Source organism: Dipodomys spectabilis, unplaced genomic scaffold, assembly GCF_019054845.1.
Source record: "Dipodomys spectabilis isolate Male_0828 unplaced genomic scaffold, ASM1905484v1 ptg000019l, whole genome shotgun sequence".
Lineage (NCBI taxonomy): Eukaryota > Metazoa > Chordata > Mammalia > Rodentia > Heteromyidae > Dipodomys > Dipodomys spectabilis.
The window spans coordinates 12,101,633-12,114,376 of NW_024870696.1; the positions used below are offsets into that span (position 1 = coordinate 12,101,633).

The 12,744-nt window shown below is 44.0% G+C and overlaps 1 protein-coding gene across 1 annotated transcript in view; it reads right to left on the minus strand.

Annotated features, from left to right (window-relative positions):
- The window catches only part of Lamc2 (laminin subunit gamma 2), a 70,913-nt gene that overhangs the window by 20,908 nt on the left and 37,261 nt on the right, over window positions 1–12,744 (minus strand). The window contains exons 5-10 of the mRNA XM_042674618.1: window positions 9,662–9,760; window positions 7,235–7,371; window positions 5,954–6,076; window positions 4,639–4,828; window positions 1,524–1,636; window positions 34–252 (exon numbers count right to left, since the gene is read on the minus strand). Of these exons, the coding sequence (XP_042530552.1) occupies window positions 34–252; window positions 1,524–1,636; window positions 4,639–4,828; window positions 5,954–6,076; window positions 7,235–7,371; window positions 9,662–9,760 (881 nt within the window). The remainder of the gene's footprint in view (window positions 1–33; window positions 253–1,523; window positions 1,637–4,638; window positions 4,829–5,953; window positions 6,077–7,234; window positions 7,372–9,661; window positions 9,761–12,744) is intronic.

The window sequence follows — 12,744 nt, forward strand, 5'->3', positions numbered from 1 at the left end:
CCAGCCACCTGGTCCACATGCTCTTTCACTCACCTGTGTCTGGATCGCAGGTCCCTCCCCCTTGGCAGTTGCAGGGAATACAGCTGCCAAAAGGCCCTAGCTTTGCTGAATCTCTTTTGTAGCCAGAAGCACAATCTTGGCAAAATTGTCCCTTGTATCCAACAGGACATACACAATGTTCAACCCAAGGTGCTGGGGCTCCAGAGACAGGGCGGGCTGAAATGAGGGTCACGTTGTCAAGGTACCCAGTACCTGCAATAGAGAAAAGAGGTCAGAAGTGGAGAGTGCTAAGGTCTATAGATCTAAGATCAAGACTGTCTTTGGATTATGTTCTTTTTCATTCCTACAGGTGCTGTGCACACAGCACGCCATATGGAGGGCTTTGGTGGTGCAGTATCATGAGTGATCACCCAGGCTCTAGACTCAGGGAAAGTGGAGTTTCAATCGTGCCCCCTCATGAGACTTTATGAATGGGGCAAATCATTTAACCTTTCCAGTTGTAAAAGAGAAGTCATAGTAACAACACATCTGGTGATAATTTAAAAATTGTGAAAGAACAACTTTCCTACTTCCTGCTCTATTTACTAGCACAGAAATGGTGCAGGCCAGACATGCTTTTCTACATAAGCACTAACAAGCTTAAGGAATTCTCCTTTAAATGATTTCTATTGGGATTAGCAGGACCTAACACGCGAAGCTTAAAAGAAAGAACTGACAAAATATGTGGTATGTCCAAACACGGTAGCATTAAGTATACTCCCAAAGGAAGAGCGATTCGAGGAAAAGCCAGGGATGTGTTGTAGATGACTTTATGCCTTTACCTAGCCAGGAGACTACATAAATTTACTGAAGACTACCTCCTTCAAATAATCTGTTTTAATCTCAATCCAGACGTTTGTGAAAGCATTCATTCTTCATCAGTGTTGAACTCTTCTTAAAGAATCATTCATTAAAAAAAAAAATATTTATAGATGGCCTGTGTGTGGCTGACATCAGTAACACCAGCAGCTCCAGAGATCAGAAGGTAGGAGACCAACCAGTGAGACTCAGCCTCAATAAATAAACTGGAATGGCAGTCTATGCCTGTGATCTCAGCTACATGACAGGATGAGATCGGGAGAGCTGCAGTGCTGAGCAAAACTGTTTTAGAGATTCCCATTTCCATAGAAAAAGATGTTTGTGGTGGTGTGTGTCTATCATTCCAGCTACAGTGAGAGGGTAAATAGGAGGATCACAGTCCAGGACAGCCTGGGCAATAAATATGACACTATCCTGAAAATAACTAAAAGAAAAAAAAGACTAGGGGTGTGACTCAAATCGTAGAACACCTGTGTAGCAAGCACAAAAGCTTAGTACTAGAGAAAAAACTTAAGAAAAGCTTGTAGAAGTAAAAAATGGTGTTAGATTCTCTAAGTGAAAATCAGCATCAAGTCCTCCTCTGGAGATTTCCACCGTCTTACAGAGCCCAAACCAATTCAAGTGAAACCCAAGAAGAGAGAACTTTGTTTCTCCTGGTCCCTTACTGTACTCTCCGTATGTGGCCCGGATCCGGAGGGCGGTGAGGTTCCGTAGCAATCTTCGGTACTCGAAATAACTCAGCTGAGAGTTCCAGTTACTGCTCGGATGTTCACTTAACCTGAGTAATTGCAAATTGAAGTCTTACAAAAACCAACTCCTATCACATCCCTGCCTAATACAAATTATGTTTGAGAATGTTCGAGCATCTAAGACTGTGGCAGTCTATTTTACAGTCTTCAGAGATGTGAATGTAGAGCTTTCTCCCTCCGGGGAGGTAGGCAAACCCCACAGCGAGGGAATGGCTGTGTGCCAGTGTGCTAAGTCTATTTGAGGGGTCATTTCACCTGGAGAAATGCCTGGCTCAAATCCTCAGAAGTGGCATTGTACACCTGGCCATTGGTTAACCTAGTGACCTAGGGTGTGTGTTTGTGTGTGTGTGTGTGTGTGTGTGAGAGAGAGAGAGAGAGAGAGACAGACAGACAGACAGACAGACAGACAGACAGACAGAGACAGAGACAGAGACAGAGAGAGAGCACGTGTGCCAGTCCTAGGACTTGAACTCAGGGCCTGGGGTTATTTTTTCTCAAGGCTAGTGCTCTACCACTTAAGCTACAATGCCATTTCTGGCTTTTTCTGAGTGGTTTATTGGAGACAAGAGGCGCATGCCTGGAATCCTAGTTACTCAGGAGGCTGAGATCTGATGATTGAGGTTTGAAGTCAGCTGGGGCAAGAAAGTCTGAGACTCATCTCCAATTAACCACCACAAAACTGAATCTGTACTGTGGCTCAAAGTGGTAAATTGCTAGCCTTCACACAAAAGCCCTACAACTGACAAAAAAATAAAAAGTCTCACAGACTTTCCTGCCCCAGCTAGCTTTGAACAGTGATCCTCAGATCTCAGCCTTCTGAGTAGCTAGGATTGCCAGCATTAGCTACTGGCGCCTGGCTAGTTAACCTAATACTAGACACACCTCTAACTTCTAGAAGCTCTGAGTCATTTGTAGTTTTGCCCTTTAAATGATTTACTTCTCTTTGAGCAATTTCCCTTACTCTTCAAAAATCAGTGTCCATCTTCAAAATTGTTCAAATCGAATGCTTCTTTCTTTTGTAGTGCTGGGGCAAGCTACCACTGAGCTACATCTTTAGATGCCAATGTTTCTTGAATGCTTCATTGTGCCCTATCAAAGTCTCTGTGCTATTCTTTTTAATTTGTTTTATTTTTTTCACTGGAATATTGCTTCCAAGAATAGCTCTACTGCTTTCATTTCATTCACTGATTAGTAAAACAAAACTTGACTGTGGAATTGGGAGTGTAGATCCATTGTAGAGCTCCTCTCTAACAGCAAGGCCCTAGGTTAGAGCCCCAGTATTGCAAACTATTTTTAACATTTCAGCAACACACTAGTGGCTCACCCCTATAGTCTTATGTACTTAGGAGGCCAAGATCTGGAGAATCTCACTATGAAGCCAACCAAGGTAGAAACATTTGAGACACCATCTCTAGCAAAATGTTAGGCTGGAGATATGGCTCATGCGGTAGAGAACTAGACATGAGCAAGAAAGCTGAGTGAGAACTTGAGGTCCTAATTTCAGGCTTCAGGACTATCTCTACTTTCCCAAAATTAAAAGGCTAATTGTACCTTTGTCTTGGGCTGCAAGTTGTGAGGTTTGATGAAAAGGTAATTAAGAAGAGAGAATTAGCATTTAAGCAGGGGTGTCAGTGAGTTAATAGCTATAATACAATGCAATGAGGACTCATAAACTCATGCACCGAATGTTCTAGAAACACACAAGGTGACTATAACTTTTCCTGGTATCCTGAGAAGGGTAATACAAAGGAAGAACATGTAAGCTGACTCTCCAAGAGTAAGTTCATTTAACTAGGAAGGTAGGAATGGATATTTTAGGCAGGAGAGAGATGTATGTGCATCATAAATGAGTAGCACTCACTGATGTATACAGTTCTTGTGTGGGGACTATGTGTCTCTTGTCTTCCTTCCTATTATCTCTGCCCTGAGTTAGGCCCCCAACCTATGAATATGAATACTCAAATATTGTGCACAGTGTCTGCACCCAGCCTTCACTTGCCCATGACCTTTTCTAGACATGGCATCTCAGTGGCTTTCCATCATTCTTCCAACAAGTTCAAGAGCTGAGTACCTTAACTTGACATATAAAGCCACTATGGTGATTCCCTTTCCAGCCCATTCAATCTGCTTCCCTCCCCCATGGTCCAGCTATAAATATTACTTGCCTCCATTTATACCTTCCAACCTTTTCATACCAATTCACACATGGAGATTGGCCTCTGACTTTCTCCCTGTAAACCTTTCCACTCTCCAACCACAGGTTGCCTCTTCCACGAAGCTTACCTTGACTTCTTCAGGTAGAATTAGGCTCTTTTTAAAGATCCTTCCACCCCTCAAGTAATTGTTGCATTGTCCTAGTAGACCATGAGTGCTTGTAGGGAAGTGATTATGTTTATTTCCCGCCTATACAGCAGGACTGAGCACTGGGCAGATTCTGCTTCCTTGCCTACCTCTCTGAACATACCACTCAAAAGTCTCATGGGGCTTCCACAGGGTACGTGCAGTCTCCACAGACACACACAAGGCTGAGTCTTTCTCTGACTTCATTCCTCCACATTCCTCTCTCCCACTTCTGGCTCCACTCCTGATCAATTACTGGGCATTTCCTAAACGCACAAAACTTCCTCAGGCAGGATATTCCTACTGCCTCTTTAACCTCTTTCTCCTTTTCTTTTGCTCCAGGCCCTTGTACTTTACACTTGCCATAAGTTCTTGGAAAGAGTCTCGATCACCCCCAACGAGTCAGTTTTGCCTCTTATAAAGTATGTTCGAAACACTTGTGTCCACCTTACCCATCTCTATCACTTGACAATACTTTCTATCTGTTCTTCCTTCTCTCCCATTAGCCTGCCAGGTATTTGAGAGAAGAAATCATATACCATCTCAGCACATAATGCCAGGCCTGGTGAGCAAATGGTGCTCAGCAAAGCTCCTTAAATGAATGAGAGATAGAAAAAAAGTGCTTGAACAAAAGACTTGGGCTCCAATCACAGTCTGCTCTGTGTGACTCAGTTGTGGTCCTTCTATTTACCTGAATGTGTAAGTCTTGGTGAGCCCACAAGGAAGTGTCTTGCCAAGAGGCATCAGAGGAGCTGTGATCCGCAGGCCAGCGCCTTCCAAAATCACATCATGGGAAGAGGGGTGTCTGCCACCTCTGTCCACACGGTAGTCAAAAGACAGGGTTTGCCCGTAGCTCACCTGCTGATTACCAAGAAATTTGGCTGTGAAAGAAAATTATTTTTGAAAAAAGATCAGTTGTGAAGCTGGAAAAACAAACAACTATGCATTAATGTTGGCAGTAATGTTGGCCATTTCTTTTGGAGTCTTATATTCCCAACCTACCCTACTGAAAGCCAGCCATGGCAGTGCCCTCTGGCTATACAAGAGGGCTAGTTACTGAAATGCTTACAGGCTCTTGTTATAAGGCAATTGATGGCTCTCTGACAGATCACTCTATGTAACCATCCCAGGAAAATCAGCAATAGTACTATTTGTTCTATGGAGCTGTCGAGTTTAGGAATAGTGCTATTCATTATATGGTGCTTTCTAGTTTAGAATAATTGTTGAATGTTGGTATTCTCATCCCCATTGCACATTTGAGAAGCCTGAGGATCAGAGAGGTAAAAAAGAATGGCTTGTTAAGGAAGTCCTCTGCTAAGGATATGAACGAGGATTAGAATTCTAACTTGTCCATCTAGGCATCTGTCACCAACTAACACACTTTTTAAGCTTAAAAGTGTTAAAGCTTTTTTTTCTGTCGGTTATGGGCCCTGAACTCTGGGCCTGGGCGCTGTCCCTCAGCTCTTCAGCTCAGGGCTAGCACCCTACCCCCTGAGCCACAGCGCTACTTCGGGCTTTTTCTGCTTATGTGGGGCTGAGGACTAGAACCCAGAGCCTCCTGCATGCAAGGCAAGCACTCTACCACTGAGCCACTTTCCCAGCCTCAAAAGTGTTAAAGCTTTGAGGAATTCTTTGTTTTTTGCTTTTCCATCTGCTTCTCAATAGACTTGCACATTTGATCTCTTGAGCTGTCAGGAAACCTACAAACTTCCCACTTGATGCATGTCAGCACCTGTGTCAGAGTCTTGTCTGGCCTTGAGGATGTCCAGCTCTTCCCCACACTGCCCTGCTGTGTGGCTGCAGTGAACGGGGGCGTCAGTCCCAGCTATCTCTGGAGATGACTGCTCTCAACACCCCCTGACATGGGGCTCCACGTTTTCTAAATCAATTTTTCTATCCTGGCTTTCTGGTTGCTCAAAGTGGGCTTTTGATAAGAAGCATTATCTCTTATTTACCAGATGAAGAGAAACAAGATAAATTAAAAAACAATTTTTTTTCTCACATACCTGGAGCCACAAAATAAACAGGGTCTGAGTGTCGGGCTGAACTAAACACATCTCGATGGCGATGTGACCAATGGAGCTTTGCAGGAGACCCGCTTTTCTGGACAGCCTTCCATCCATCAACATCTAGGACACAAAAAAAGATCCCTCCATATGAGACCACCTCTTATCACCCTCTGACTTTACCCAGACACGACTTACTAGCCAAAAAAGTCCCAGTGATGCATAGAAAGATGTCTCCATGCTTCCACACTCCTTTACCGTGTTCAGAAACTCTGGTCTTAGCTACAGTACTTCACCTGCCTCACTTCAACTTCAACTGCCTTGACCTAGCTTTGGATATGACGCTTACAACAAGAGGTCATTTATTTTATCTGTCTGTAATTTGTATTTTTATTATGGTTACATGAACAGGGGCTGGACTTAGTGAGGTGAGAGAGCCTAGAAACAGACTGGGAATTATTGAAATAATAATTCCCAATATTTTATATTGCTCTGTAGCATGGCAGTCTATATTAAGTGATTTTAGTATGTGAAAGCAGTGTTATTTGCAAGTGTGGATCCCAGGATGCTTTTATAAAGTCCCCAGTCCAAATGACTTTTGTTGGTTTTGAAATCAACATGGTGGGAAGTCTACGAATATTAAAAAAAAACCAACAATTACTCTCTTTTAAGCTATTCACATGCTAAGTGAACTGTTCAGGTATACACACACACACACACACACACACACACACACACACATATAAGATGTCAAGGTATATCTTGACAATACAATATACACTAAAACTATAATAGCACCAACCATAGTCGATCATGTCTATAATCCCACTTACTGCAGAGGATCACTGTCTGAGGCCAGCCCAGGCAAATATTAGTGAGCTATCATCTCAGACAATAAGCCAGACCTGGTAGTGTGCACCTGTGGTCTGAGTTACATGGGAGGGGTAGATAGGAAGATCAAGGTCTGAAGCTGGCCTCGGGCAAAAACACCAGATCCTGCCTGAAAAACAACTAAAGCCAAAAGGGATAGAGTCTTAGCTAAGTGATAGAGCACCTGCCTAGCAAGACCCTGAATTCAAACCCAGTGACACACCCACACCCACCCACCACCCCCCCCCCACCATGATGATGATGATGATGGAATAATTTTAAAACTTATACAAGAACTGAGAAAAATGACTTGACAAGCCCTTCTATCTATGTGGAGGTAATTGTCTATAAGCACACATCCCTGCACAACATTAAAAAAAAAACCAAAACTTTGTGGGCAGAGTACTTTACCTTCTTGGAAGTTAGAGGTGATCTTATGAACACTGAAGTCTACAGAGCTACGGCAGCTGCCTGAATGCCCGTAGCAGAAACACTGGGTACAGCCCTCAGGATTTCCTCTGTCCAGATGGTAATAACCTGGTTTACACCTGCAGCGGCATTTTAGAAATCAGGGCAATACTATGACTGACTTATTTCTTATTCTGTATAGAAAATAGAATGACTTGTTCCACCTCTTTCTACCTCCTTTCCCCCTTGACCTATGAGTCCCCTGAGGAGGGAAATGGCAAGTTTCACATCAGCCTTCGCCTCTGACAGCCCCATGGGCAACCAGATCGTGCAGTGAGGTTGTAAGCAACATCCACCTTCTCCCCTCAGTGAGGCGTGGATCACTTTGCCTTGGTGATCAACACAGCCTCTGTGATAGATGAAGGTAGGAAGGGCAGACCAAGGACGGAGATCAGAGAAGCCCTGTCCCGGAACATGAGTTTAATGGGAGCCAAATGGCAAGCAAGTAGAGGGGAATCTGGGGAGGACTTGTTTTTTTTACTGTTCTCAACATAACTACCTTCTTCTATATGAAATACTGCTAGTTTCAGTGATCATTAACATAGCTCTTGTGCTGGGCACCTTAGATATATAGTCTCCATTTAATCCTCCTTGTAATCCTATGAAATACAGATTGTAAATTCCACTTTTCTTAGATTAGTTGACCCAGAGAGGTTAAAAAAACTTGTCTTAGTGGCTCATGACTGTAATCCAACTACTTGAGATGCACAGAGTGAAGCATGGCAGGAGACTTATCTGAAAGCAGGGGGGAAAAAGGCAAAGAGCAAAAACGGGTTGGAGGCAAAAGGGGGCAGATTGTTTGCCTGGTGAGGATAGGTTTCATTTGAAACCCCAGTATGGCTCCATTCCCTTTTCCCCAAAAAAGTAACTTATCTGAGGCCATGTGTGGTGAGGAGCTGAAGCAAGCCTCATACTCAGGGAGAGGAAAGGATAAGGGAGGGTAGGGATTTAGCAAAAGTGAATGCTGGTGCTTAGCAATGCACTAAGATGCCAAATTATAAAGAAATACAAGGAGATGACTGTCATGCCATGTGCTGGTGGCTCACTCCCATAACCCTAGCTACTCAGGAGGCTGAGATCTGAGGATCACCATGAGAAAAAAAACCATGAGACGCTTAGCTTCAGTTAACGAGCAAAAAGGTGGAAATGTAACTCTACTGGTAGAACCCCAGCCTTGTGACAGCACAAGTGACAGCACAAGGATCTGAGTTCAAACCCCACTACTGGCACAGAAGAAAGAAATAGAAAGAGAGAGAGGGAGGGGAAGGAAGGAAGGAAGGAAGGAAGGAAGGAAGGAAGGAAGGAAGGAAGGAAGGAAGGAAGGAAGAAAGGAAAGAAGGAAGGAAGGAAGGAAGGAAGGAAGGAAGGAGAAAGAAGAAAAGAAAATAAAAGAAAAAGAAAGGAGAGAAAAGAAAATGATTACTATGAAAGCTATACCAGTGGTCACTGCTGAGAAGCACTAATATCCATGGTAAGGCCTAGCAGAAGTCTACTTCCTGTTGGTGGGGATGCAAATGTTTGTTTTATGGCGCTTGCTATTTCTGTGCCACATATTGTAATGAAAAGAAAAAGACTTTAGAAAAGTGACCTCTATCTTTTTAACCTAGTGCTTTCTCTTCATCCTCACCTCAGCAGCAAAGAACCCCCTGAAAAACACAAGCTAGGAATGTATAGGGCACTTCCTCCACCCAGGTAGAAGTGATTGGCAGAGTGCCAAAGAGCTGCATTCTTGCTTTGAAGGAAATGAGGAGGAAGCTTTACCTCTGGGGCCACCTCTGCTCAGGGCACCTCAGGGTGGGAAGAGTTTAGTCTGAGCACAATCTACCTCCACTGAGGGTGGACGGCTCTGTGTTCCTGCACCTGCCCCAACGTGGTTTGGGCCCAAAGGGCTCTTACGTCATTGTCCCGCGCCCTGCTTCATGTGTGCGCCTGTAACCACCATCCCATCCCTGGGGCAGTTCCTTCCCAGTACACGATGGTTATATATGGCTATGCTTTGTGACAGTCTCTGTTGCAAGGTTTTCCCAACACATTTAACTAGGCCAAGCGTGTCCCAGGCCCAGCTAGAGTCATGTGATCACAACATCACATACCACCTTGTATCCAGGCACTGGAAGTGACAGGCCCCCTGGCAATGAGGCCCTCTGCCACTGTCCCAGTAGAAACACAGAGAAGGGCCCGGAGTAGAATGTGGGTTCCAGTGAATTGCGGGTGGGTAGGTTGTCATATTTTTTTAAAGCCTACTTTTTGAGAACAGAGGGCAAAGTCCACAACATTTTCTCCATATCTTTTCTATAACTGCACTCGGAGGGTGAATCTGGCTGCTAAGGGACTGTCCCCTCTCTCTGTGGGGACCTGGCTCACACAGACCTGTCACAGCGCTCTCCAGTGACAGCTGGTTTGCAGACACAGCGGCCGGAATCACAGGGCCCCGCAATGCCAGCCGGGTCACAGTCACACTTGCGGTTTCTGGGAAAGAAGAAAAGGAAATTAGGGATTGGGTTGCCCACGCTTCACAGTGTACACATAAAGATTAACTGCTCCTGAGCAAGCGTCACCACACCCCCAAGTCCTTTTCAAGGAGGGAACCCCCCTCCCCCCCATTCATGCTGATCTCCACTTTAGGACTCAATTGTGGATGCCAGCAACACTCATAGCATGGCAACGGCAGTGTTGTCAACAAGCAGTCCAAGGAGCCAAACCCTCTCACCGGAGGGCTGCACCAGGATCTAAACCAAGGCCATCACTAAACGGCTTAATTTGATTGACTATTTGGTTCACTTTTCACAAAAAAATAGATTGAACTTACTTTATCTATAAAGTCAATGATGTTTGTTTTTATTAGGATCAATTCCATCTACCTGTTATGTCCGTTTGTTCAGTTCTTTCTTTTGGTCATAACATTGTTAGAAATAATCCCTAGGGCTGGGAATGTAGCTTAGTGGTAGAGCGCTTGCCTAGCATGCATGAAGCCCTGGGTTCGATTCCTCAGTACCTCATAAACAGAAAAAGCCGGAAGTGGCGCTGTGGCTCAAGTGGTAGAGTGCTAGCCTTGAGCACAAGTTCAGGCCCAAAAGAAAGAACAAAGAAAGAAAGAATTCCTGTGCCATGAAAGCCACCCAGAGAGGGTACACATGTCAATGGGTTTAGAATTAGCTAAGATGTTTTCATCTCTCCCAGAAGAAACTCTGTATTCTTCAGCGGCTGTTTCATTCCTTCCCTTCAGTCCCCAGCCACCACCACCCCCCTGCAGTTTTATGCAGCCACTAATGTATGTTCTGCCTATAGATTGCGTGTTCTGGACATTCTATGAATGATTGACTGCTTTCACTTAGCACATTGTTTCCAAAGTCTAACCATCTTATGCCATGTATGGTTTTCATGGCTGACTAAAACCTAGTACTATATCGGATATATTTTATTTTATTTACCTATTTCTCAGTTGATAGATATGGGGGTTGTTTCTAGTTTTTAGCTATTATGAGTAACACTTCTAGGAACATTAACATACAAGTTATTTTATCCATTTTATGCCAGTCCTGGGGCTTGAATTCAGAGTTCCTAGATTCTGTCCCTGAGCTTTTTTGTTCAAGGCTAGTACTCTACCACTTGAGCCACAGCTCCATTTCCGACTTTTTGCTGGTTAATTGAAGATAGGAGTCTCACTATCTTTTTCTGCATGGGCTGACTTGAACTTCAATTCTCAGATCTCAGTGTCCTGGGTAGCTAGGATTACAGATATGAGCCATTGGCAACTGGCCATATACCTGTTTTTGAACAGATACGTAAGTTCATGGATGTATTCATAGGAATGGAATTCCTGGAAATGGTTGGTGTTTGTTTCTGTTTTGTTTCTGCTTTGCTTAGTAGCCAGATTCTCAATGAGGACACCAGTGCTTTCATTTGATCCTGGCACCAACTCCTATCTCGTGATGACTACCACCGGTCTCCATCACTCATTTTGGCACCCAATTACATATCTATCTTATCAAAGTCTAAACCCAATATTGTTGTTCCTTTCTTACTGCTCTGATCTTCCTCTGACTGCCCTAAGACCCTATCCAAATCCTGCCCAAATCTGTATCTCCTTGACTTCTCCATAACCCTCACGGTTCCCATCCGATCAATGCTAGGTCCACATGGGCTCACAGCCAGAATTCCTTTCTAGTCTTTGTCTTTAAATCTCTGAGGCCTTCTCCATATCTTACCTCCCTCTATTCTACTTATCTGGACCATTACAGAAACATGTGCATCTATTATGTGCTAAAAAGTAGGGATACTAAGAGGATACTAAGTAGGAATTAGCCCTATTCTGGAGTCTTGAGGTGGAGCAGATACGTGAATAGCAATGTAAGTAAAATCCAGTGCTGACTGCAGTAGAGTTGTGATGCCTGTGGTGCTTCTTCCTACCCTAGGTACTGAGGATCAAGCACTGATGATGTGGTAGGACTCACATTCTAGTGGAAGGAATAAAGCAATGGTGAGAAAAATAAGAATTCCAAAATAAAACAGAAGAGTCAGAAGATAGAAGCCTGGGGACTGGCAAGTTCAGGCCCTGGGAGGAGATGATGGGGTGGAGTAGAGCCCCACAAAGCTCTGCATCGCTGTGTGACCAAGATCACACATGCTTTCATCCTTTGAAGAAGGCAGGCTACGGTGGCTGGAGTATGGGAGCTATAAGTAAGGGAGCAAATGGAGCCTCAGCTCTGGGTAGAGTGGGCAGAAAGATCATAGGGTCCTGTCCTTTGAAATTCTCATCTCATTTTCATGGGAATGGGAACTCATGGAGGGCCAGGAGCCCAACAGTGATAATGTGGTTTAAAGGTATTGTAAAAGAACTGGGTGCTGGTGGCTCACATCTATAATCCTAAGTACTCAGGAGGCTGAGATCTGAGGATTGTGGTTCAAAGCCAACCCAGGGAGGAACATTTGTGAGACTCTTATCTCCTACTACTCAGAAAAAGGCAGAAGTAGCACTGTTGCTCAAGTGATAGAGTGTTAGCCTTGAGTAAAAGAAGCTCAGGGTCAGTGCCCAGGCCCTAAGTTCAAGTCCCAGGACCAGTACAAAAAAAGGGAGGAGGATTGTAAAGGGAGTTGAGCTTAAGGGAGCATTTCCAAAGATAAAATCTAAAAGGATTAGGCAATGCTAGAAGAGAAAAACCTATACACTGGCCCAGATAAAAGGGAACTCAAACCACCATTAACTAGGACAGGACACGTGTGCCCATCCAGGCAAAGACTGAACACTCAGGCAAGGGAGAAGGCTTATTTTCACGCCAGTTTTCCCAAGAGTCTAAAGAATATTATAAACATGTTATAGTATCAAAAATAAAAAATCATCCTTTTTCCTTTCTTTGATTTTATGGTTTAAAGTCTACCAATTTTGGAGAATGCCACCGGGGCTCAGTGTGAGATGAAATGGACATTTCTCATTGCTTCAGCATTTCAACACA